Source organism: Micrasema longulum, unplaced genomic scaffold (genome assembly GCF_059751315.1).
Source record: "Micrasema longulum isolate JH-2025_06_02 unplaced genomic scaffold, ASM5975131v1 h1tg000307l, whole genome shotgun sequence".
NCBI lineage: Eukaryota > Metazoa > Arthropoda > Insecta > Trichoptera > Brachycentridae > Micrasema > Micrasema longulum.
The window spans coordinates 96,602-124,563 of NW_028277511.1; the positions used below are offsets into that span (position 1 = coordinate 96,602).

At 32.4% G+C, this 27,962-nt stretch overlaps 1 protein-coding gene across 4 annotated transcripts in view; it reads left to right on the plus strand.

Annotated features, from left to right (window-relative positions):
* LOC148282636 (protein FAM107B) overlaps positions 1-27,962 on the plus strand; it is a 111,439-nt gene that overhangs the window by 71,203 nt on the left and 12,274 nt on the right. The window contains exon 1 of one of the 4 annotated variants that reach the window (XM_088224743.1): positions 8,095-8,220. The exons of the other annotated variants lie outside the window; for them this stretch is intronic. Coding sequence (XP_088080869.1) covers positions 8,199-8,220 — 22 coding nt within the window. The 5' untranslated portion in view covers positions 8,095-8,198. Of the gene's footprint in view, positions 1-8,094; positions 8,221-27,962 lie in introns of those variants that run through there. 4 annotated transcript variants of the gene reach the window in all.

Consider the following 27,962-nt stretch of genomic DNA (forward strand, 5'->3'; position numbering starts at 1 on the left):
TTTTAATTTCTTTACTTCTTCATGCACCAGGTGGATTTATCAACAATATTTTGAGTTTGTCCAAATTTTTTTTTTTACAAAAAAATGGACACACTCAAAATTTGGACAAACTCAAAATATTGGATATGATATTATTTTAGATTGGTGTTATTACTTAGTTTGGTAAATTTTCATTTTCTTCAACATAATGTTTAAAATGGAATTGTGTAAATGCCTGTGTATGCAATTAGTTAACATAAAATAAAACAACAAAAAAATAAAGTATTGTGGATTTTTTGTAATTTTAACACGAGTTTTCGGATTATTTATTATTTATATAATAAACATGTTTATTTCCAAAGAGTAACTATGTGCCTGATTTCCTTACCGTACTGTCATATCTGTTGAAATTAAGACCGCGAATAGAAATGAGCTAAATGTATTTCACCATAATAATATACTTTTTATTTAATTTATTTTTTATCATTTCTACGAAGAGTTGAAGAAATATGGATATTTAAACACAGGCAGAATGTTAATATTACCGTGTGTAAAGTGGCCACTTAAACCATTCAACGACAGGTCACAAGCCCTGTAAATACCTGGACTTCCATATTCCCTTCTTATTTTTTTTTCCCTCGGTTGCAACAAATTTAGAACATTTCTACGTAACGATAGCTGAATGATATTAGAAGGTCTAATTCCTGAATCTATTTAATGGATTTAAATCATATATTATTAATGAAGCTTTTACTGAGACATCTCATCCCGCCTACGTTTAGATAGAGAAGGATTCTGTTTGGCTTGGGGAAAGAAGCTTTTATTGTTTTTTTTTTTTGTAATTTGTGGCTTTGGTATCAGTACTATTTTCAAATTATTTATTTATTTTTATTTGGGAAAAAAACAATAGTTTTTACAATTGTAAAAACAGCCCATAAAAATTTTCCAAAGTGGTGTAAGCTATTGATTAAGTACATCATCGGTATCAAAATAAAAGCAATTAACAATTGTTAGGCACTTAGACGTTTCAAATAAAATTTTAAAAAAATATACTTATTTATATACAGTTAGAAAAATAAAGGAAATAGAAACAAGATAAATTTAAATTTAAAGAATAAGAAAAGAAAAAAGTTATATAAAAATAATGTAAAAGCTACAAAAATATAATAATGAACATACGAGTACATACATAATTACTGACATTATCATATTTACACTTTTTAAATTATTAATTTATTCCGATTATAAAATAAGTCATAAAATCCTGCTAGTAAAAACTCACTCTTGATAGAATGTATAGATATATATGGATAGGTAGGAAGAAATTGACTTAAGGCATTATACCCGCCCTTTTATGTACATAGTGTTTGAATAAATTAATAATTTTCTATTCAGGATACTTTTAAAAGGTGATAAAATAATCGCTGACCCAGATAAAGGACATAGTAAAATTGAACACAACTAACTAGAAAATGACCTAATTTATTTAGTTCAGTTGAACGAACATTGCGCTATGCAAAAAGTTCTAGTGTCACAATGATCAATTACAAAAAAGACAATGTTTTTCTATCTACCTGGATTTTCATAATATTCTGAACTGTTTGGATTTGTGAAGTAAATATAATATTTATCTTCCATAGTGCTTTTAAATATTTAAAAAAAAAAAACCTATATTTAAATCTACGTGAATGAAAGACGCACTCTTATATCACTGGGATATTCCAGCGCAAGGATGCCACGATTGACAACAATGGTAAATTATACTCGGAACAACTAACCTTGTTGACGCGTTCTAAAATTGCTGATTTATTCATATCAACATGTTCGTTTAGCCCCTAAAATGTACATTGAGGGAGTAAACCCACCTGCACCCGTAGCTGTTATATAGAGTCCCGGGGCCACGCTATTTTAACGAATTTAATCTCTGCATACACTTTTTTTAGACGAGTGATTTTAGTCAAAATCTAGGGCAGAAAAGAGCGCGCAATCAATAAAAATGTACACGATTTCTCTACCCCAGTCTCCCTCAATGCCTCCGTCACAACTTTCTCAAATAAAAAATTATAAGTATTTACAAAGTTATCAAACATTACACAAAATACATACAGATATGAGAGTTTAAAAAAAAAAATTAATAATGTTTTTACACAAATACTCAAAGGTTAGCCCAATGAAAGGTTACCGAGACACGGAGACAAGAGGAATATTTTTTGACATACCCGCCCCAGGAGGGAGTGAACAAAATTTCGCCCCCACCACGGTCAAACGATCCAACAGCGCACTCACCCTGCCTCCACAGGAACAATATGCTTGAGTAGATTTGCCGCACCCTTTAACTCCTCCCACCGTGATACCCAAGAACCCTAAGAAAAATATATTTTAAGACCTTTAAATTTTCTCTTTTAGAGGAAAGATCATGTGAACGCAGTTATACAGAAAGCAGCCAGCCATAGAAAAGTGAAACTGAGATAATATAGCACATTTGTAAAAATAGTGAATAATCAAATCTACACAACAGTTAGAATGTTTTTGACTTTGACAAATGATAAACAATGAATACATTAGTATTTTTTTCAAATATTGTAAACAAGAATCTAATAACGTATTTACCAGTTTTAATAACTTTGAATGTACCATAAGATTTTTCTAGAGCCGTTTCCGTTTTTGTGATCAGCACTACTTTCAAAGGGTTATTATTACAGTTTTTTGTATAAAAGCGGCCAGGATGTTTTTAGCAGCACTTAGAATTGACCTTGCTGCACTCGATAACACCAATATGTATTTTTTTCAAAACTGTTGACTGGCTGCTTTCTGCATAACTACGTTCATGTTATACACAGGTCTCATTTCTTCACTCCGACTTGCAATCATAATGTCACTTTCATCTTTCATAATGTCGTTATGCCACAGGATATGTTCTGCAGATTGGCGTCCACACAGTTTAGGCCGAGGCTATGCAACTTGTCCCTAAACTCCTCATGACCCGAAACCATTTGTGCAGTGTGATGATCAAACACCAAAAAGTTTTTTTCCATCCTGTCACACAAGTCCGGCATGAAGGACCACGTTCATCTCCCAGTATTGCTTGCATCCCAACTATGCTGCCACTGTTGCTTGGATCATTTCCTTATTTCTGTAAACAATTAGCCATTGGCCCTCTTTCGGGCCTCATTTCAACTCTGAGATGTACCAGCGGAGTCCTTGATCTCAAAGCACGCTTACTGACGACCTCTCTAACCTCCAAATCTATTGGCAAAACTCCCGCTAGAACCGGAAGTGCGTCCGTTGCTACAGTTTGTGTAAGATCCCACAAATTGTTTTAAAGTGTTGAAATTTTCTGTTAGAGAAAAGATATATGTTATTCCCTGGGCCCCGATACAATGGGAAGTTAACATTTATTCTCAATTTTACCTACAGAGTAAAATTAAGTTTTCTGTAGAAAAAGCAGAATATGGATGCATTTATTTCTTTTAAACGTGTTCAATTATAGGTAACCGATGAAGACGTTTTTAATTTTCATGCAAATATATTCATTTTGCGTACATAAATATCAATTTTTCTTTCGAGAAAGAGTCGAAGATAACTCTGTTAACTTCCCATTGCAATCGGGGCACAGGTCTCATCACTTCGACAGTTCGAACCAACGCGATGCTGACGCGATTCGAACGACAGAGCGCACGTAATTTTACACATGATTGTATTTCTTTAGTAGGTTAAGAATTTATAAGATTTATGTTATTGGATTTAGTATGCAGACACTGAATTTATCGTCAATTACATTAAAAAACCAATTGTTATTCTATTTTGTTTATTATCATAAAAATAATCAGATTAAAAGTAAGTATTAAAAAAAAAATGGGATTATTTTTGAAAACCACCTATAATTCGAAACTTACCCTTTTACAGGAATATTTTGTTTTTTTAAATAAAGAAGATTTAGGTCAAATCTCTTTTGAAAAACAAGCATGGAAATCTACTGATGCATGTATTAAATTAATTGCTTCGATGACCAACAATTCCGAAATATTAATCCGTAAACTACTAGAAACTTCGTAACTCTCGATAGTTCGTTGTGATTATTCAATTATGCCTAACCTATTTCCGGGGGTCACAGAAATTATTGAGTGGATAATATAGCTTGCTCGTCCACTGGCCACTCGCTCTGGGGCGCAATTACAAACGTTATCTTCATCGGTACATACCGAGACGGTATATTTAACTTCTGTACTATTACTATCTACCTCGGTATGCTCTACCGACTCGTCATTTCGACGTCACATGATCGAATCCAACCAATGAATGACCCCGAAAATTGAGTTCGCGTTTCTTACTTAATCAAAATTTAAAATATTTCTCATTAATATTTTAAATAGGCTTCTGTGATAAAAAGTGGTCACCTCAAAGCGATTATAAACTCCAATAAATCCCAATTTAAGCAAAAAATGCTCGCTTGAACATGATTTTTACATAACTTTGGTCAATTACCAAGACGGTGTGGTACTTTCGTCTGTATTTATTTACCGAGGTATTACGAACCCGACTCTTTTGACATCTCGATACATACACTCAGGAATATAGTAAAAAAGGTGGAAAAATATAATAACTAAATTTATTATTTATGGTAGCAATGTTTTTACAGCTAGATTTTTTTTTTTTTTTTAATTAATAAATTTCATAATTGGTACATGTTATTGTTTTATTCTAAACAAATCTACTTTTCTACATCTAGTAAATGTTATAACTGTAACTCTAAAAAAAAAGAGACTAACTCTTGTGCTTGGAGAGTGACTTACACTGTTATAGTTGTTTATTTATTAGAGTTTATATAATTTTGAATATACGAGTACATGAAGAAAAAAATTAAAACATAGGATACATAAAGAAAAACAAAAAAAATATATTATTTCATATTAATTAATATTTGATGCAGTTTTTCCACTTGTTCAAAAAAAATCTTTAGATTTGCTTTGAATTGATTATACGAGTATTAGTTTTAATACTGTTTAGTTCATTGGGGAGAGAGATGCTTCTCTATATTAATAGGGCATCATCTAGCCACATTATCTCTGCATCTAGCCGTTCGGATTAATAACTGACAGTCATGTCAGAATTTAATTCGACTTCAAAATGAACTTATCTCTCTTTTGTATTTTAAATCGGCTTTTAAAAAAAAAACTGCCCTCCTCAGAACTATCAAAAAATTGAATAATTTTTTATTACAGCGAAGATTTTTCTCACTTTTAATGAGTAGATATGTGAACCGTGGGATACTCGACCTCTCGGTACATGCCGATGTACCTATTTAAAAACTTGAAGATAGAGCGTCGCGCATCGGTAGTATATCTTTGTGATCGTTCGGGAGAATTTTTCTTCAACTATGACGTCATAATGAAAGTATGGTATTTTAGTGCGTAGATATTTGTACCATGGCGTACGTGTCCCCTTGATACATATCGATGTATCTTCTCAAAACTTGGAGATAGATCGTCGGTAGTGTATCTTCGTAATCGCTCGGGAAAAATTACCTTAAACTCTGTCGTCATGATGAAGGTATGATGTCATTAAGGCTGTAGTCCGAATTGAACAACCAGAATTATCTTCTATAAAAAAAAAATACAATTCTATAAAGAAAGGTTTCAACTAGTATTTCAATATTTTTTTTTGTCACAAAAATGTATGTGATTTAAAATGCTTGTATTTTTTTTTCAAAATCAAAAAAATTAAATTTGGTTTCGGCCACTTTCGTGTTAAATTTATTATCTTCAAATTATTTTCATAAATTTTAAGTATTGACTTTATTGAGATCTCAGATACCTAAGTTGACTCTAAATTTAAAATGGCGTAATCTGCCGGCCTAAAAGTAATTATATTTTAGTTACATAAAACTTTTAAGTATATTTTTTAACAGGAATACCTTTTAAATTATTTTTTTATCTAATTTTTGTTTTTTTACTATTGCGCTATTAAAAAAAAACATTCGTTTTAAAATGGCAAAATTGTATTTTGCGTTCGTTTTACCAGACTACAGCCTTAACTTCTGTTTGTAATCGCGGCCCTGGTCGATAGGTATGCCCCGTGCGGTGTGCAGTATGCACCGCACAAGGACACCGCGGAAAATGGGTCAGATATTGCACGATATACTTATCGTGCGCCTGTTAACAGTGTTAATCAGTGAAATATCTACACAACCAATAACAGGATCATTATTAGATATTTCAAAAGTGTAATGTAAAAATACATATTTAAAAAAAATATTTATATAAGTATAGATTGATAAGTAAGAATTGTGTGAATCAATTGTGTTATATATGCCTACATAGTATAAAAGTAAGATAAAGGTATTGGAATAGACACCGGGTTGTGGTCTCGTGGTAGTATTGTAAACTCACGGGTCAAAGGTCCGAGGTTCAAATCCCACTCAACCACAACTCGGTTTTCATTTTTTCAAGTTATTTACGACTTTTAGGAAATGGTCTAAACATTTTAATATTCTAGTAAACAATAAGAACTCAAATATGATATTTTTTTTTTATTTAAAAAAAAGTAATATCTTAGTTTCACTCAATTTATATTTGCGATGTAAATAATATAAAACATTAGGGTTTGTAAGTGAAAATTCTTGATGGAAGTTCATTAATTTATTAAATAAATAAAAGACGAGCGATACTTTAATCCACAAATTTGGAATATCCAGTGACCGGTTTCATCGCTTGAAATGAAACCGGTCACTGGATATTCCAAATTTGTGGATTAAAGTATCACTCGTCTTTTGTTAATATAATAAATAATATAAGTTATAAAATATCAAAGTTAAGTGAATTACAGTGAAAGCTCTCTCCACATACCCGAAAACCGAGAAGAGGAAATGGAAATCTAGGCAAATACAATGGTTTTGATTTGTTATTGGCTGGTTTAAATTGTCCCTTTAAATACTGTGAAACACAACATTCACTATTCTGCCTATGTCAAATTCCACATTCCTGTATTATTGAACAATTCAAATAAGTTAATGCTCCATCCATTTTTTTAAAAAAAGGTTATTTGATTGATCAACGATATTTTGAGTGGGTATATCCGAATGTTTTTTTTAGACAGAAGCTGGATTCATATTAATTTGGTAAATACCATGACTTCCATATCCTCTTTCCGAAAATCTCCCGCATTACTGTTGTAAACTATGTCTAAATTTATCAAATATTACGATTATAACTCATAAGATAAATGCGTTAAAATTAAAGCAGGTATAAAGTATTGAATTTACAAAGTTTTACATTTTTTTAATAGATATCTTATTGGAGTTTCAAGTCAAAATGTACTTTTCAAACTTGTGTGAAATAGAGCCTTAATTCATTCTATAAATACATGTTTTAAAATTTATGAGTAATTAACATTACTACTTTCCTCTAAAATGGTCCTATTTATAGGAATTTTTACACGGCTTGATAAGCTACATTTTATAATTTCACAGGTTATGGCAATACTATTTTTAACACTATCTGCATTTTGAATCGTTTGCATGTGTCCAGCAGCCGTAGTACATACACCCTGTACGGGTAAGTGTGGTAGCAAATTTTATCGAAAATTCGTATTTATTTATTTTACAGAAACAAACAGCCAACAAAGATACAGTTTAAAGACAGACCAGCGAAGATTCTAAATAAGAAATCATTTGTATTAAATTGTGGTACAAAAAAGTGTGTTTGTGTGTATTTGTATGAGAGTAAGTGTAAAGGTGTGTTTATGTGTATTTGTGTGGGAGTAGGTGTTCAGGTATGTGTAGGCGTGAGCATCATTAAACACCAAGTGAGAGCTTATCGCAGCCAGAAAGAATGAGCATTAATTTATTTTTAAATAAATGAAGGGACATGTTTAATACTTTAATAGATGAGAAAAGAGCATTCTAATATAACTGTATATTTATCAAGGGTAAATACCGTAAGTCTGTTTTTTGCAAAAATATAAATAAAATATTTATCTAGTTATGAACAAAATCTAGGACGTGCTAACAACTGTGATACGAAGTGATATAAAACATGTTTACAGAAAACATACATTCTGCATATTTTAGTTAATTTTATTTGACGTCTAACAGCCTCACGCTACGCTGTAAAGTCTCACCTGTTTGATGTAATTTCCTAAATCTGACTTCAGTCGACGCCGCCGACGCGGCGCAAGTTTTCCATGACGTAACTCCGCGAGTTACCCACAAAATTGTTCCGATGCCGACGTCGCTGTCATCCGGTAATAACCAACTCTCCCCTTTCTATTATACTTTCCGCTCTACTTTTGTCTATTGTGACGTCAATCCATCGATCCTCCATACCAATCATCCCATAAATTTAATGTATCACGATTAACGAAACCCACCTGCTGGACGTAACTAACCAGGTATCTACTAAATATTTTTAGCGTAGGGTCAGTTTCGTCATATGTATTTAATTCCCCGATGTGTATCGACCAATGTGTATAAGTATAATTATAAGAGATGTAATGTAAGCAATTATACTTGTCGAAATAGTAAGCATTAATTAAAATACTATAAGAGTTACTCGTATGTCAAACCAACGTTCACCCAAAAACTTTCTTAGACAGCTATTCTCATTTTCTCAACAAAAAACTTTTAGTCCCATGGAGTTGGGACTTATATCTCAAAAAATATGTCATAAGCTGCTTTAAAGTAAATAAACATTTTTTTAAAATAGAGAACAGAATCATCGACTTTCGGTGACAACTGTCATCGATCGGAGGCAATACTGTTGGCTGGGCTAAACTCGTATACTGCGGATGCCTACTGAGAGCCTTCACCACTCTCGCCTACTTTACAATGTATCAAGTTCTCTGCGTCACGGACGTCCACTGTCGAGTTAATCGTCAGCAGTTCGTGTCCGAACTCATAACTACGGAACGCGAACCTGACTTCGGAAAGAGTACAGAAGCTGACAGCCGCAGCCGGCTGAGAGTCCCGGAGGTTCTTTGTAGACACTATATTCTCTATCTAAAGACCGGGATAGAATGATGATGATGCAAAATGTTATATATACTTGCTGTACGAATATATATATTTTTATAGCCATTTAAAACGCAAAAAAAACTATGAAATTCGAACCTGTTTCACAAAAAAATAATTGTTTTTTTTTGCAGTATAATTTCTGTATATTGTATGAACATAAAATTTACAGCTTAATTTCATTTGATCTTTTGTGCTTTTTTTTAACTGCCGTTTGAGCCGTGTTACGAATGTATTTATTATTATTAAATTACATCAAAATATTTAATTTAATTGGGTTGTGGTCCCGTGGTTAGTGTAGCGGACTCACGGATCAGAGGTCCGAGGTTCGAACCCCACTCTACCCCATCTTGATTTCCATTTTCTAATAGTGAGTTATTTACAACTCGTTGAAAATGGCCACCAAAATTTAAATATTTGGGTTAATTATAAGACCGCTAATATTTATTTTTTATTTAAAATATATATATATATATACATATATATTATAATGAGAGATTTATGAAATTAAGAAATCTGTCGTTGTAATATAATTCAAAGTGCTGGTACTGTAATATATATTTTTTACTCAATTTTCCACTTTTATTTGGAAAATTCTGGTTCATTATCAGACGACGAGCTTAGATTGGGCGCTTAACAAAATATAGGTGTTTTGTCGTGTTCTTTAACTTGAAAAACTAAATATTTGTATATACCTGGTATATTTTTTATTGTAAAGGGAGTCGAGAGAGTTAAACGGATATTTTATTATTGATAACGCTGCAATTGGCTTCGACTTCACCTCTATAGGTAAAATGAAATGGGGAACACGAACTAGTTCAAAAGTTCATTCGTTGAAGGTCACCTATTTGCAAATGGCGCGGTGCCTGGAAATACACCAACTACTGCAAATCCCATCACATTGTTTCCATTCCTATTTTTATCTAAAAATATGTAGCAGGCCTTCGATGCAGTTGACGTCACTCTCTACTAAACGGGTCGATATTATTCGACTATCTTCCGCGAAAGGCTATAAACCGAGTTCTCCGATTGAACTCGGAAATCTTTTCCCGCCTACTGGCGAACTCATTTTAATTTAATGGCCGCGTGTTACAACGGAATAGATCTACCATTTGAGACATCTAAAATATATTTTAATTACGAATAAAATAAATAGCAATACGGTTAATTTTAGGTGTTTCAGTCACACAAATATTATTACGCTGATTTGTCAAACAAGATGCTCGTATTATATTTCTGTAAATGATGCCATAAACATTTTTAGATACTAGCAGGCAGCAGCATATAATCGGCCCTGCGGGCCTCAGTTGATTGACCTCGGGCCTATATATTTCCGCCGAAAATATTTCCTTTTTTTCGAAATGCATAACGTTGAATCGCGCGGCTATTGTCGCGGACTCGCAGATCAAAGGTCCGAGGGATCCTCGAATCCATCGAATCTTGGGCCCCTTTATTTTTAGCTTTTATAAATGATCTTGGCCCTGTTTTAAAATGCGATTTTCTGACGTATGCTGACGACTAAAAGATATTTGGTAGAATTGAAACATCGGCTGACCAACAAATGCTCCAAAAAGATCTGTATACTTTAAGTACTTGGTGTGATCTAAATGATATGCAACTAAATGCACAAACATGTTACAAAATTACATTTACAAGGAAAAGAATAACAAAAGATACAATTTACAGTATTAATAATATGAGCATTAATTCGGTTAACATGATTCGCGATGTAGGAATAACTCTTGACTCACGCTTTACATTTTCCTCTCATTTTAATAACATCAAAGAAAAAGCCCTAAAGATGTTTGGATTTATATACAGAATATGTAAAACCTTTTAAACATGCATCATCGATAATTTGTTTGTACAATTTATCAGTTTGTAGTTATTTGAAATTTGTATGTGTAGTCTGGTCACCACATTACATAACTCACATTAATTTAATTGAATCTGTGCAAAAATTCTTCGCAACCTAACATTTAAATGTAGCCTGGGCAGAACCCTTCAGTCTTATGATAACCGCGTAGAACATTTTGGTCTAGATAAGTTGGAATTTAGAAGACGGATTATAGACTTGATGTATCTTTATAAAATAATTCATTGTAATGTTGATTCTGCATTTTGATTAAAGAATGTACCCCTGAATGTCCCCAGTCGGCGATTGAGATCGTACATTATATTTTATCTTCCAACCTTTAATAATAATATGGCTCACTTGAATGCATTATCACGTATGTTAAGATTATATAATTATGTAGAAAGTAATGCTGGTATTGTTATCTTTAACGATTTGTTAAATAATTATAGGAGAACTGTAATACAATGTATTAAATGAAATAGTCCCTTATGTCAGTTAGGTAAAATAATTGTAATAAACTGTTAGTTGTTAGTTTCATAACATTCATAATATAATTTTTAGAAGAAATTATAAATACAAACTTTTTTTACTTATTTGCGCATGTTGTGTTCACATATAACTAATGAACAACATCTTAACATAACATATTGTGATTATAATACAAATTTCGTATGTATTGTTTGTAAACCACAGTAATGAAAATAAAAATTTAAAAAAACAACAAAAAAAACGGATTGAAAATTTGTATTTCTGTAGCCTTCCAACACTTTTTTGTTTGAGCATGGTCTCCACTTTATTATTCAGTCCACCTGGCATCATTTTGGCTCGCCTAGTGTCCTGCCCACTGCCATTTTAATTTTGCTGCTCGATCCGTGATATCCACGACTCCGGGTCGGCGACTTATTACTTCATTTTTTATTCTGTCTCTTAGACATACACCGAACATCTTTTTTTCCATGGATCATTGCGTGCATTTTAATTTCTGGCTACTTTTCTGTTACACACATGGTTTCTAGTCCGTATGTTGTCACCGGCAATATGCATGATTCATAGACTTGTCTTTTTAAGCATATAGGGACTTCTTTATTTTCAAAAATATATTTTAGTTTGCCGAAAGCAACCCAACTTAGCCCTATTCTTTTTAGTTACTCCGCTGTCTGGTTATCTTTACCAAGTTCGACTTTGTGTCCTAGATATATATGTATATTCATCAACCACTTCGATTTCATTATTGTCAATGAAAATGTATCTCCCTGTTGGACTCATAATCTTTGTTTTATGAATATTCATTGCCAAACATTACTTTTCGTAAATAGCGCAATTCATTGAATCGAGAAACATTATTTAGTGCTGAAAGGTATATGCGCAAGGTAGATGCGCAAAAAAACGCTTGAAAATTCATTTTACAATGAGGATTACACTATCTCAGGTATATAAATATAGCAGATAGTGTAAACATTTGTAGTAAAAAACAAACTATTATTTACCAACGTTCGGTATCTCCAAGGCGTGCGTGAATACGTGAATAAATACACCTAGAATGTTTTCTAATCTATCGCAGGATTAAAAGTCTTACCTACTTCCTATAAAAGCCAATGTTGAAATCACAATTATACGTACTTACTAGGTAGGTACTTACTACTTACCTACTCATAATACTCTTACATAGTTTAGATATTATAAAATATAGAATGACAATGACCTGGGCTCAGGGCCGGTTTTAGCACTAAGAGCGCCCTGGGCGAGATTTCTACGGCGCCCCCTATCTTCCACCTCTTTAAACCCATACGAAAAAAAGACAAGGTGTATAATGAAATAACCATTTATTACAAAAATACTAATAAAATATTACTTTTCTAGCCTTTCTATGAGCGAACTCGTGTATTAAAATACTAAAGTTTATTACAATATTTTAGTTTGTCCAAATGTTTATGTTTTCCGCAATTTCGTTTTCGATTGACAAAGATGCCAAGTTTGTGAATCTAGATTGACATATTATCGATCGTAGATAAGTTTTTATCAGTTTAAGCTTAGAAAAACTCCTTTCCCCACTAGCAACCGTAACAGAGTGATCAATATTTGCAACCTATCCATACATTTGGATACAATTCTTGTAAATTGCGATCTTTGATAAAATTTAAAACAAAGACAGGAGTAACCACATTCTGATCAGGCATAAATGATTTCAGACTTATGAGTTCATAACACAACATACAACCACCTATATCGGATTTAGAATCTATTGTTAATTTCAATTGGAGATCTCCACAGAGTTTGAGAAGGTCTTGTTTTTTCGAAAGCTTTTTTATATTGAACGGAAAAGACCAAGATTTTGAGTAGGTACTCATTTAACTGTTCAAATCTTTCATTGAGTAAAATTAAGGTAGTGTCCAAAAGGCTGTAGAAAAATTCAACTACAAATTTGTATTCTGAAGAAGTTATAAGCTCATCGTATGCCGTTTTACCAGCTTGGCGTTTAGCACGACAAATTATTGTTGTGGCTCTAAACACAGGTTCAATTTCTAGTTCTTTTGCCAACTCCCTCGCAGTTAAAATGGCGCTTTTAAAGCCTATATTGCTAGTTTTCCATAAATATTTCTGCGCATTTAACGAGATCCATTTCTATTGATTGTAAAGATTTACTGACGACATTCATTTGAAAAAATGGGGCGCCTGCGGAGCCCCTTTATATCTGGCGCCCTGGGCGGTCACCCAACCGCGCCCTACCCTAACGCCGCTACTGCCTGGGCTGGTATTCTGAACCGAATTGCGCGCAAAGAGATCACTCTGATAGCGTGCATTTCGTACCTAAATACGCGTTCTCTATGCGCGCTTGTGCGTTCAGAATACCACCCTAGTTAGAAAGTTTTTGTCTTTACCAAATGGACAAAATAAAATTTCACCAATATTTGAGTATGCTAAATATCCAAATTAAACATACGCAGAATGACGAACGTTACACAGTGTGAAAGTAATCACTTAAAACAGCTAATGACCGGTCATAAGCCATGTAACTGGCTAGATTTCCATATTACCTGCTCAAACAATACTATCCCTCTCTGATGCAGTAAATAAATGTCAGATTACCGGGCATATTGGACGTTTACTGCATAAAGCTTATGTTTATTGATTCAATTTTTTACCCTTTAGAAAAATGTCATATCAGTCTTTGAAAAAAATATTTTTTTATATTAGTGAAAATACACTTATTTTCACCTTTCGCTGTTAAATTTATTTCAGCGTAATGATTGTAAAACAAATGTTAGCTTCAGATTTTAGATCTTTCATCCAAACACCCACTTAATGTCATTCTAGCTGGTACTAGACTTAGGGTTGCTCGTCTAACCTAATTCTAGCTTAACGATTAAGTGGAAGAACCCATTTATAAAGTTTGTACCGTGTAAATAAATACCTATGTACATGTATGCGTATTTGTAATGTTTGTATATACACACAAAAGTTTGCATGTTATACCTGTAGCTTGTTACTCCAGTTTACCGGGTGTACTGTATTTATAAGCCAAACGCATTCTAGAAAGGCTTCCCGGCTAAGGCCCCGTGACACGGTTTAAGGAAGCTGAAATGTGGTATAATTCGTTCAAAACCAAATGTTTACATAATTAGAAAAATCACACTTATTTCAGGTACACAAATAAATGTTTATTTTTGATGATCGAAAAATGGTTGTTTTTTATTCTGTAAATGTTATTTTGCAAAATAGACTAACTGTTTTCATGCAATTTAAGAGGCTGTAAATTTCATTCGCAGAAGCGTTATTTAATATTGTATAATATTAGGATACGTGGATTTTTTTAATATATATGGACATTTGTGTGTCTCTGCTCCTATATTTCACACTTAATAAAAAAAAATATCATTTGAAATGAAAAACACTATTTATTAATTCAATTATTTATCGACATCTACAAGACGCCAAAAAATAAAAAAATAAAAATCGTTTTTTTATTCATTTCACTGTTTTAAAGTGCTCTCTTAATTTTTGAATGGTCAGATATGAAAGAGAGGAAGAATCGTTACTTTGCATTTGGGAGATGCTCTCTTCTTTATCAACATTTGATGGCCCGGATAGAAAAACGGGATCAGAATTTAAAAACGAGGATCTTACCTTTTTCAAGAAGCGCATTGCCTTTGAGAGCGATGATTTTTGTTCATTCTTTTATATTCCGTCAGGATGCAAAAAACTCTAGAAAAGCAGAGTTTTTTTAATTTTTGAATAAAAATTCACCTGCTCAACATCTTATATACATCGCAACTGACAGACGTATTTACGTCAGGAGCACGTTTTGCTTTAGGAGTACGCGGTGCCATACAATTTTGATAATATTGGTTTTTTGCAACTCTCTCGCAAATACCACCCCGATTCTGCACGAAAAAGACAACTGCACATTAGACTAATTATGCCTAACTAAAATTGTCGAAATCGACGTTTCGCTGTCCCGTTTTCCGCACCTCGAAACTGTACCAATTTGTTTTTTTTTTTAGGAGTTTCAGAATAAATTTTCTGTCCCAGTTCCTTTTCCGTTTTTCCCAATAATTTATCATATTTGTATAACGTACGTCCAAAGACAGCAGATAAAACAGGGCGCTTTTATAATTTTGGTTGGCCCTAACTCCCATAAGAAACCATTTTTAAAAAAGAAAAACAATAGAGAACGGTAAATATTTATACTGTTTTACAAAAATCACTGTTCTAATCCAGGGAGAAAATACGGGAATACGTTTGTATAAAGAAAAGTCAGACCGCGTTTACTCTTAGTATCTTGCTGCGTTCTATTCTTTATTAAAGACAGGACGTTAGTTGAGATCGTTCTGGCATAAAGGTGTCGTAACAGTTAGCAAATTTGTTGATATTTGCCAAATATTTATTTAGTTTTGTTTCACAAACAGTAGAATATATTTATATGTAAACTTCATACAATAAAATAATAAAACGTCTTTCACCAATTATACGTGAACACCAATAACATACACAATGGTCATTAAATCATCTTTAAATCAGAAAATAATAATTAGTTGTGGATAAACTGTATAGTTTTAACATAAATATCATGTTAAAATAAATGAAAAATGTTAAGTTAATATTATAAGCGCATGATTATAAAGTATAAAATAAAATATACTAAATAATAAAATTCAGAAACTTATTAAATTATACAAATTTGATGACGCGAAAACAAAAATCAATGACGAAACAAGAATAAAAAATATTAAATACTTATAGATGTGTGTAGGCAAGAGCTGAATTTAATCCCCTAGACCTTGGGGAGTTATTATGAAAAACATATTACAGAGATAGAAAAGATTTTAAAGAGTGAAATATTTGGACAAATCGCTAGCCCAAAGCAACGATGAGATAAACCCGAAATTTCAGATTTTGAGATACACATGCAGATATTTTAATAAGCCAAATAAAATAATGTTTTTAAATAATAAAATATTGATCTTAGATAGTCACAGATAGTCCTAGATATTTGACCTATGTGGAAATATAGTATATATAATCTACATAAAATAAAATAATTCAGTCGGACCCTTTGCACACCTCAAAGTCCGATCACCTCAGGATATGTTCTTCAAAGATATCTTAATGTTGCTTTGGGCTAGCGAAATTTCTGATTACACCAAATGGTCCAAGAAGTATACAAATGGAAAAATATTTTTAGGAGTTGCTTAGTATCTAGGTTTGTAGATAAAATAGTCAGATGTATCAAAAACCAGCAGATGAAGTCATTGAAAAAATATGGATATGATGTACAACATGGACAGAATGGTGAAGGTTACACAGTTTGTAAATTGGTCACTTAAACTAGCCACTGACAGGTCATATTGCCTGTAAATGCCTGTACTTTCATGTCATATTTCATATTTATTTTCTTTTTTGTAATTTGGTAACACATAAAACATTTGCATTGCCAAATTATCGAAATATTTGTTTAATTTTCGTAACAAATAATTATTTCATCGCTGATATTTTTCACATTCGACTTTCAACGAACATACTATACCAGCATTACATAAAAATAACAATTCAACGAGTATATAAAAAAATACGTTTTCCTTTAGTATTTAACCAACTGTTAACATCAGTTGATCTTTTACTTATACTTGATGATTCGTGAATTTTTTAGTTGTCATCTAAAAATAGTATTCATCGCAATATTGTTTTCATCTAAAATTAGGAAACCTGTACAAGTCCAAAATATTTGAGTTCAAATAACTATTTGCGCGGTTTAAATAACCAGAAGGTTAATTTCAACTACATTCCTGTCGTGTTTGACTTTTTAACGCGTGTCTAAATATGTTGTTAAGTAGTTCATTAAATGGAAATATAAACAAGCCTATTTGCCGTCCGATGCCGACCATATTAGAAAAAATGGGATTGTTTGAAAATGGTAAGAATGTTATAAATATTGTTTGTAAAATAAAAAGCGTTTTAATTTTTTCGCGAGTAAGTATTTTAAAACGTATTTTATACGGATATTGGGTACTGTGCATCGTCAATATTACGACATTCGTTTTTTTTATAATACATTTTTTAGATACATAACATTTTTTACGAAATTCTTATCTGATCTCCTATTGTGATCACTATGGGACATGTTACTTTTGATTACAATAACCAATTGATAACATTTAGCAAAGTATAAAAAAAGTATCTACAAACTTTTCTGAACCAAATTTTAATGCCGACTCCACGTGGTGGTCTTTTCCAGATCGATCTTACTTTCAATCTACGTATTTTACGCAATTTATTAAAACGTTCTAAAATGTTCCCTTTTCTTGGAGAGATAAATCCATACGCTAGTTTCCTTTTATCTACAAACTTTATAGTCTTATCACTCAACAATTTACCTCAACATGTCACAAAGTAAATTAGATGAATCGCAACAGAATTAACTCTTTTTTTTTTAAATAATGAAATACTAGCGTTCTTATAATTAACCTAAATATTTCAATTTTGGTGGCCATTTTTAACGAGTTGTAAATAACTCACTATTAGAAAATGGACATCAAGTTGTGGTAGAGTGGGGTTTGAACCTCAGACCTCTGGCCTGTGAGTCCGCAACACTAGCCACGGGACCACAACCCGATTCAAATATAGTCTTATAGTTATAGTTATACTTCAGGTAAAAATCCATTTACGTACCCTATGTATTGTCCCTTATTTTTAGAAAGTTTTAAACAGCATACTCTGGTAGACAAAATTATTTTATAAATTCTCCAATCGTCAGACAACACTGACTCGAAAACAAGAATGGAGAAATTTGTACATTTCGTTTTCCATTATCAGTTTTTAGAGTAAGATTCATACGACGAAAAAATCAAAATAACTTAAATTATTCGAATACTGTAAACATTACTCTGACTCTTTCTATTTTTCTTACTTATAAATATCATTTATTCAAACACATTTGATTATGTACCTACCTACTTTTACGCAGTATTTTATAAGTACTTAATTACCGACATGGTTGATATGAAATATTTATTTAAACGGTTGTTTTTACACTAGAATATTACATAGTCCCTGAACTGGTACCTGAAGCGTAAGACTTCTCATCATACCTCCATGTAACAAAAATGATCAAGTTACGCTGCGATTGGTGTACCAATACAGTGCCCTATGCGCCATTAGGTGCGGAAAAAGTATGAAAAAGAAAAATATATTTTAATCAAAATAATGGTAATAGTATCGTTTTGTAGAAATAATAGCATAATTTTGTAGAAATTCCTGAGAATTTTTGATATTTTTTTAATTATTATTAACTGATGACAATAGGTCAAGCTTGATCACAATAATCACCACATGTAGATTATTTATATACATATGGTTTTAGAACTGACTAATTATTTAATTATAAAGTGAAAATAACCGATTGATGACGTTAACCGCAACTATAATATCCGGATTCCACATGAACGTGTTACCAATTAATGTAAAAGATTCACACACAACATAATACTTGTTTGTACCCTAACTCAAAACGAATTTTCTAGCGAGTTAGGGCAAGTTCACAGGCATGGGTCGTTCCTGGTTGTGTCACTATAAACTGTGTCTCTATAATTAATTAATTAATGTATAATGTTATGTTGTTATGTAATAAATCTTATTAGGATTACAATGCATTTGTTTTAAAAATATACACAATAAATATTTATTCAAATATCAACAGTTTTGGTTATATTTAATTTTATTTATTTATTCAATTTTTTGTACATAATGGTGGGCTTATTGCCAAATGGCAATTTCCTCCAACCAACCAATAAAATAACAATTTTATTTTTATTATTCAAGTTAAAACATATTCCATAAAAATAAAGATTTAAAAAAATCTTAATATATTCAAAAATAGAATTTAATGTATGTGTGTATAAATTACCTTAAATCAATACCATTAGTCAATAGGAAAAAGGAAAAAAGAGGAAAGAGAAAAGGAGGAGAGATTAAGGAAGAGAAAGGAGATGTTTCTTCAGACGTGATTTAAACAGAGATAATGTAGTAACATCTTTGATGGTGGATGGGAGATGATTCCACAGTTGACTGGCATGGACATTATGAGTTAGAGAAGAAAGATATATTGCCTTCGTTTGAAAAACCAATAGCGACGTACACTATTTGTTACGTAGGTACTTCGCACTAAATGAAGAAAAGTTATAGTAGTAATTCGCAAGGTTGCCTTAATTTCAATCAAACATATTGCCTTCGTTCAATTAATTAACCCCTAAACCGCTCACTAACGGTTATCTTCAAATTAGTCGAATATCTAATTCACTCGGCGAAGCAGCAGCAGTAACTCGACAATTTGTGATTACAAGAGATCATTGCTATTCAAAATTAGTTCGTCAGTTTGAATGCCTATTTTAATTCGTACCCAAATTTCTTTTTATTTCATTTATATTTCTTTTCATCTGTTTCGTTACATTTATATTGTTAATATTTACTGTATTTTTCGTTTATCTTTACGTCATGCTTTATTTTTCTTAAACGCCTGTTTGGCGTATACGTTTTAAATAAATTATATATTTTCTTGCACTTAGTACTATAATAACGCTCATTTTAATTATGTTGCTAACTGCTAACGTATTAAATCATTTTATTTTCGCATAACGTAATAAAATTTTCTCAAAAAAAAAACTTCAGGTTTAACTTTTAAAATAAAAGAAAAACTCGAAACACCAAAGCGGGTAAAATGTAATGGTTTTTTGTGTTTAATTTACAGAAAAGGTGTTTTTTTAAAATTTAAAGCGCAGAAAAGTAATTTAATACACGAGGGTTTTATCATCACGATAAAGTCTCGGATTCCATGGTGGAGCGTTATATTTTATAGATAGGTACCTATGCTTTTGCTTCATTAATTTTAAATCAAATTCTTGAAATTTCTGCCGACTCTTTTCAAATCAATTCAAAATGCAATTTCCTTCTGGCATCTTTGTATGTCATCCTCTCAATATAACTCTTGAGCTCATTTAATTATCTCATCGCGCAATGCCTACGCTGTAAAAATCCCTTACAAAGTTGGCTTTTCATTAGTGTCACGGATGCCCCAGGCCAATGGTAATTGGCAATAGCGTTCGCGAGCATATTCTTTCCTATTTTTATGTTTATAGGTCAATTTTAATACGATCTGCTGCACTAACTGTAACACTAATCCACCCCATGCGATCGCAGACTGCTTGTATTGGTTACTTCGAATACGAGGAGCTTTTCATATCTGCAAGGGCGGCCCCTCTCACACAGGTTAGCTTTAGCGAGCTTATAATTATTTATGAAGTTTTGCATACCTTATCGGAAATCAATATATTATATACACATTGTTATAATATATCATGTTACTTATTATTTGACAGTGTTTGTATTCGTTTATTTATACTTTTACAACGTTTGTATTATTTTTATACATAATAATTTATACTGTGCAAACATAAAAACGCCGCTATGGAGTTTTTTTTATTTAGTTAAATTATATTTGAACTTGAATATTTTATTTTTTAATTACCTGCGGGTAACCTTGTAATCGAGGCAGAAATTACAATAATCCATACATGTTTCACGTGTGATATAATAAGTATTAACTTATAATATTAAAATTTTAATGGTAGGTATGTACATATGTATTAGGTCTAGAAAGTGGCATGTTTTTCTATTTTTTTCTTTGGGTCAATTGGGTCAAGTACTCAACATTAAATTTAGATTGATTTTTATTCGCGTGGCAATGATTACGGACGCCTAGCGACATAATCAACAAGCTGAACGGCTTGATAGCTCTTTAAAAAATATCCCGGGAGAAAGAAAGTTTGACGAATGTTCTCCAGGAAGTGACATTTGTAACATTTGGACAAAATTCAGGTGACCCAACTCCGCTCAAGATTCTGGATGCTTAAAGGCAATCCATTTAGCGACCTAGGAAACGGGAAAGATGTCAAATTTTACTCGATTTTTCAATGGCAGGACGCTTAATTGGAATAATAAAGACATAAAAATAGATTAAAAGTATTTAAATCATCTCCATTTTGCAGATGATATAGTAATAATAAATGAAGAGGTGAATATACTGGAAACTATGGTAAAAAAATATATACGAAGCCTCTAAAAAATTGTCCTGGAAATGATTATAGACAAAACCAAGATTTTGAGTCCAACACCTAGCAACAGATGTACTGGAAATTAAACTATTCGTGCTGTTGACGAGTACATTTACCTTGGGCACAAAATCAAACTGGGAAAACTAAATCAAACTACGGAACTGCCTAGACCAATCGGGTTAAGTTAGGCTGCTTTTGGAAAGCTGAAACTCGTTTTCAGAAATAAGGAAATCCCAAACAATCTGATGGCCAAATCTACAACTCTTGTGCTCTGCCGGTGACAATATACGTTCTTGAAAGCATGCCACTCGCTGCTCGAAGTGTCCACACAATTAAGTGCACTCAGCGGTCTATGGAAAGACAAATGTTGGGCGTCTCCTTAAGAGACCGAATAATGAAGGAGGAGATAAGACGCCGTACAAAGGTGACCGATATCGCAGAAAGAGTGGGAAGATGAAAATAGCAGTAGGCGGGTCATGCCGTCATGCGGTGAGACAAGAAGTTGATAGGTGGACCCCCAGAATATTAAATTGGAGACTCTTCGAAAATAAAAGGAAAGTAAGGAAACCACAGAAGAGATGGGCTGACGACATCATCGGACTCGTGGGAAATGGAAGGAAACAGAGTGCCCAGGACAGAAAAACATGGAAAATTTGGATGAGGCCTGTATCCAGCAGTGGAGTGCAGAGAAACGGGTTGATTAGAAGAAGAATTTTGTAATAAGATTTTGGATTTGTGACCAGAAAAACGATGCACGTCACCAAAGACTATCGGATCATCGTATTTCTTTCATAGCGATAATTGGGGTTTTTACTTACTTTCGTAATTTTAATATATTTAAAAATTTCGATGAAGTAAAATCTAAAATTATTTACATTTACTATCGATATAAATTATATTATATAAAATTCTCTTATATAATATTGTTTGAAAGCAGAGAATATAGAGAAATCTTTGCATTGTTTAGTGAAATTGTTTAGGTACAAATTCTTATGTAGAGAATTATGCTCGCATTTTATACTAACATGTTTAGTGAAACATAATCGAAGAATACAATGTACGGATATTTAAATGCTTTACCATGCAAAATATTATACAGAAATGTTTAATGTTATTCTGCATTGTGCTATGAGGAAGTTCAGCTTGTTTTGTTTGTAAATAAACTTTCAAACAAAGCTATTTAAAAAAAAATCTATCACAACACTCTATCATCGGTTGATTCGGAAGAACTTGTGACGTAGTTCATTTTTACTAATTTTTCACAATTTTTTTAGATACTTCATCGTACAAGAAGGAAGTTCAGCCCTACGGGAAATCGTATAGTAAAAATGTATTTTTACGCGTGGTGAAAATTAGACCATTAAATTATACGGCGAAGCTTCTTGAAACTGTATGGAAAAAACAATAATGATATTAATAAAAACAACTTTGCACTACGTCACTAGTTCTTCCGTATCAAACAATGATAAGAGAGTTATGATAGATTTCCGGTTTCCGGTAGTTTAACTGACCAATCAGCAGAACTCCTTAAGAAGAATGGGAAGGGAACTTGGGACATCACACGCGAAATAATTTCGAAAATAGAAAATTTTAAAAATCATACCGCTGATAATACGACACATAAAAATTTAAACTAAACTTCCTCAATAAAGGCTCTATTTTTTACCGCATGTAAAAAAAAACATTTTTTTAATCCAATTTTCCGTAGCCCTGAACTTCCTCTTTCAGTTTTAGAGGTTTACAAACTGATTAAATTGCTGTAGGTACATGATTTTCTGCATTTACATCCCCCTACTGCAGCGTTCAGAGTGCCACAAGTCTAAATGCGTCAAACTGAGAAAAACGACTTTGAAAGTTTTGACATTCGCAACTTTTTACCACAATAGATCGATATAACACAATTTACTCAACATAATTGTACTGTAATATACCTTCATTCAATAACAATATTTATTCATTAAAGAAATACATTTCATTTGTAATTTTGAAACTTATTCAATGTATTATGACTGCCTTTAATTTCACATTTCGTACTATAACAATCTTGTTGAATTATAAGATATTATAGTCCTTAAAATGTATCATTATTAGAATGACAGTTGTCAGAAAAATTGACGACATAACTTTGTAGTAACGTCAAAGGAGTTATTTATATTGACACACGAAAAATCATTTGTATCTGGCGTGTTAATTATTTTTTTTAATATTAACGACGTTCGTTCAAGGTTACATCATTTTTCAAAAACGTTAGAGATGGGACAAATTGATCGATGTAAATTGATCGAATAAAAAAAAAATTCATTCATCAACACCATATCACTCTGTCTTTGCATGTAGACCTCGCTTCCTCTACATTCATACATCTTCTCATGCACGTACACTGATTTTTCCGACTTTATGGTATATAAATATGAAATAAATGTATATTTACCCATAGCGAGTTAGGTTTTTGAAAACATGGCGGGTACGGCACCATTTATTACACGTACCAAATAATTTGTTTTTGTCCAAATTAATGGATAGAAAGTGGTAGGAACACACCTAATTGTTATTTTCAGGGGACAATTGTTCCGCCCTGTCTTATAGATCCATTTAATTCGCCTTATTTCATCTATCGGGAATCCAAAAAAAAAAACCTTAATTAACTATATTATACTTATAAATTTAATGATAAAATGATTACACTTATAAATAACATTTAAGTGAATACGTAATATTTTAAGGTAATGCACAGCCCTGGCAGTCTTAATTATAAGAGCCGCCCCAAAAGTGGTCATAAAAATACCATTCGAAATTGGCGCAGATGTATTGTCATCTCTTTTAGTTACATTCAATAAACGACAATTTCACATTCTTTCAGTGATATAAAAAGATAATGAATTATTTCTAGATGTCGGTTGACTCGGTAAAAGGTCGTCGAGTTTGCATGTCTTGAACATTTAAAGATATATTTGGATTTAAACGATTGTAAAAAAATATTTAAATTACACCAATCCAATGTATAAGGTATTTGAATTACACATAAACAAATGCTATAATAATTGCTCAAATGATAGTACAAAAATAGTGGTGCATTTATGTTGAAAACTACCAACTACTACTACTACTACCATCACGCCATTTCCCCGTAGGGGTAGGCAGAGATAATGGACCGCCACACACGTCTATCCTGGCATACACTCCTAGCCTCTTCCACATTCATACATCTTGTCATACATGCCCTTCGGTTCTGTCTGCTTTTGACATGACCAGACTTAAGATTTTGGTTTATCTGATCATGCCACGTCTTCCTTGGTCGTCCTCGTCTAACGTTGCCGTTCATTTTTGCCATATATACTTGTTTTACCATTCTCTCATCGTTCATTCGTTCTACGTGACCAAACCATCTCAGAGACCCTTTTTTAATCTTATCAATTATACTTGTCTCAGATTTACACTCTCTCCTGATTTCATCATTCGTAACCCTGTCATACATTGATTTCCCACACATTCGTCTAAGAGATCGCATTTCAACCGCGTTCACTCGGCTTTCATCCTTCCTCTGCCAGTTCCATGTTTCAGTTCCATACATAAGTGTTGGGACTAAAACTCCGTTGTGCACTGCCAGTTTAGCTTCGATTGACATATTTTTAACTACCAAAACTACCAAAAAACGTATTAATGTGAAAATTTATAATATTTGATAAATACCTGTGATAAATGAAGCGTTTTCTCCCTTTTCCAGTTATATTTTAACATCCTTTCATGGCACAAGTCGGCATAATTAATTTCGATGTAATTGGCACTAAATACGTTAAACAATCATCAAAATACCGACAGAGCGTTTGACAGTTCGAAGCATTAACATAGGGTTATTAAACATTCGAATTTCGAACGCACTGTAGGTACATGTGTATACATTTCTGGAAAATGATTTTGAAGTTTTAAAAGTCTAATCAAACAATACAACGTTTAAATAATTTTTCCCTTTATTACAATGTAAGCATTGATAAGCATGTGTAATAAAAAATAAGAATCTACGAAATACGTTAGTGTTATCGAATAAGGTGTCCCTTTTTAAATTGTGTTATTTCATCAAAGCGCGCTAAAAAGTTAAACGAAAAAAGTGTTAATTGATCAAATAAAGCTACTAAGGCAGTATCAGTCCCTATGTTGACTTTTCCTTGGTTTTGTATATTTAAGGTTAATTGACAGTAAACTTTGTAAAGGTTAATTTGATGAAAACATTCATATATACATGACACCACCATAGTTTCCCTATCCGCACCCAGTGGCGCATAGGGCACTCCATCGGTTCTGCAAGTGCAGTGCATCTGGATCGATTGTATTACTTAGAAGGTGGTCAGTCTTACGCTTCATGTGCGAGCCCAAGTACAACAAAATACTGCAGCGTATAACCATATTTAAAACCAATATTTCACATCCCCCGGGTCGAGAATTGAACCCGGGGTTTCGAGCAAGAACGTGCTAACACTGATGCAAACACAGATATTCCTACCGTGTTAATGTACGCATTAGTTGACGTTAGATTTTAGTTAATAAATATATTATATAAATAGACCGACCTTAGAGGATTAAATCGAGAACAGTCAATTCAAATATTTCATAGGCCTTTGCTTAAGTGTACGTGATGAAACGTTCTCAAATAAAATATTATATTGTGCCTACGACAGGCACTAACAAGTTAACATAGGCTTATTAAAAATTCTTACTCACTGTGCAAGTCCCCATATTTTTGGATTATTATTATAAATTACGCGAAATATTGTTAATCATTATTTTATTAGTGTTAATTTTCAAAATCGAATTATAAAAATTGGAGTCTTCTTAACCACGTCATTTTTTGCGGCTGGATCTCGAATCCAAATACTAAGCGCAAAGAGACAATAAAAGGTTTATATAATTTTGTCGATATGGTCAATTTTACCCTTAAATTTATTATTTTTACATTAAACTTAATATTTCAAATGAGGAAAAATTACATTTATCTTTTTTGTATTTGTCTCTTTCACTAGGCATGCCTGTGTCGAAAGAGACTAATTTTCATATTAAACCATTTATACAACATTAACGTTTTTTAATCATTTACATAATATATATCGACGATGGAAAGGCAACATTTACTAAGCGACATGTAGCCACAGAAGAGATTATTATTTTTTTTTTATTTATCAAATATCTCATATTTTATATTTTTATTTTATTTATCCAGGAATCACGCCAATATTTATGTTTTTTATTTATTGGTTTATATGTTTTTTTTTTATTAAAAGAATAATTGGCTATTCTGTATACGTCGCGTCGATTAGTAAATTTTCTCTTTCCACCGTTGACATATTTTTAATGGGGAAACTCCGTGGTATTTTTTTATTTATTAATATACTATCAACCCAAGCAAAAAAAAATATCTTTTTATGTATCGTATTATCAGCGCTACGATTATTTAATGTTTTGCAACTTTAAAATTACTCCTCCTGTGACGTATTAATTTCTCATCTGTCAGTTCTGCCAAGTGGTCAGTTTACTTCCCCGAAACAGGAAAACTATCACAACTCTCTTTTAATCATTGGTTGATTTCGAAGTGACGTCGCTTAAAGTAGTTCCTTTTTATTAAAATATTTACAATAATGAACCGGACAATAATGAAATGCTCTAATTTTTCCCGCGTAAGAAAACATTTTTATATTAAATTTTCCATAGGCACCGTAGATACTTAATCTGTGATTTTTATTTTCAAAATACATATTATGTATCGTTACTTTAAAAAGGTCAACATATCGTATTAAAAAAATACAATTTTGCAACTTAATTAGGATTATATTGCTCTGGTGAAGGTCACCCCTTATCACTCCAGATAAGCAAATAAAACACCGACAGTCCCCAGTCCCCAGTCCCCACCTATCTTTGCATTGATAAGGCATTCCGCACGACCTGACTTTACCATATATGGTTCGAATGCCTTACTGCTTACTGCTTACCATGTACTTACTACCATTGGCTGTTTTACCACTACACAGTTACATAAAAAAATACATACGCACAGAAGGTGTATTCATTCGCGTCGGATTTTTATTACTCATGGAACTATTTTGTAGTTTTTCCTTAGGTCACCGAAGAGTCTCGCGTGACGTTTAAGAAAACATAGCTGCTACTGTTTTTATTGATTAGTCACAATCATATCACTTAATCACTATCCTTTGGGAAAAAATGTATATGTTTTCATTTTAAATAATATATCAAGTACAACAGAGATGGAGAATACCTTAAATAAGGGAATATGGAAGTCTAGGCATTTACTGGGCTTATGACCTGTCATTGGCTGGTTTAAGTGGCCACTTAACACATTGTGTAACATTCACCATATTTCTTCAATTCTTCCATTTGTTGATTTTAGTGAAGTCAAAGAGCTGAAACCTTTATTGTTGTGAAGAAATTCATCTGCTGTATGATAGGTGCACAAATGTCGAGATCCGTGAAGTGTGTAAGGCTGAGACATGCATTATTGACAGAATCA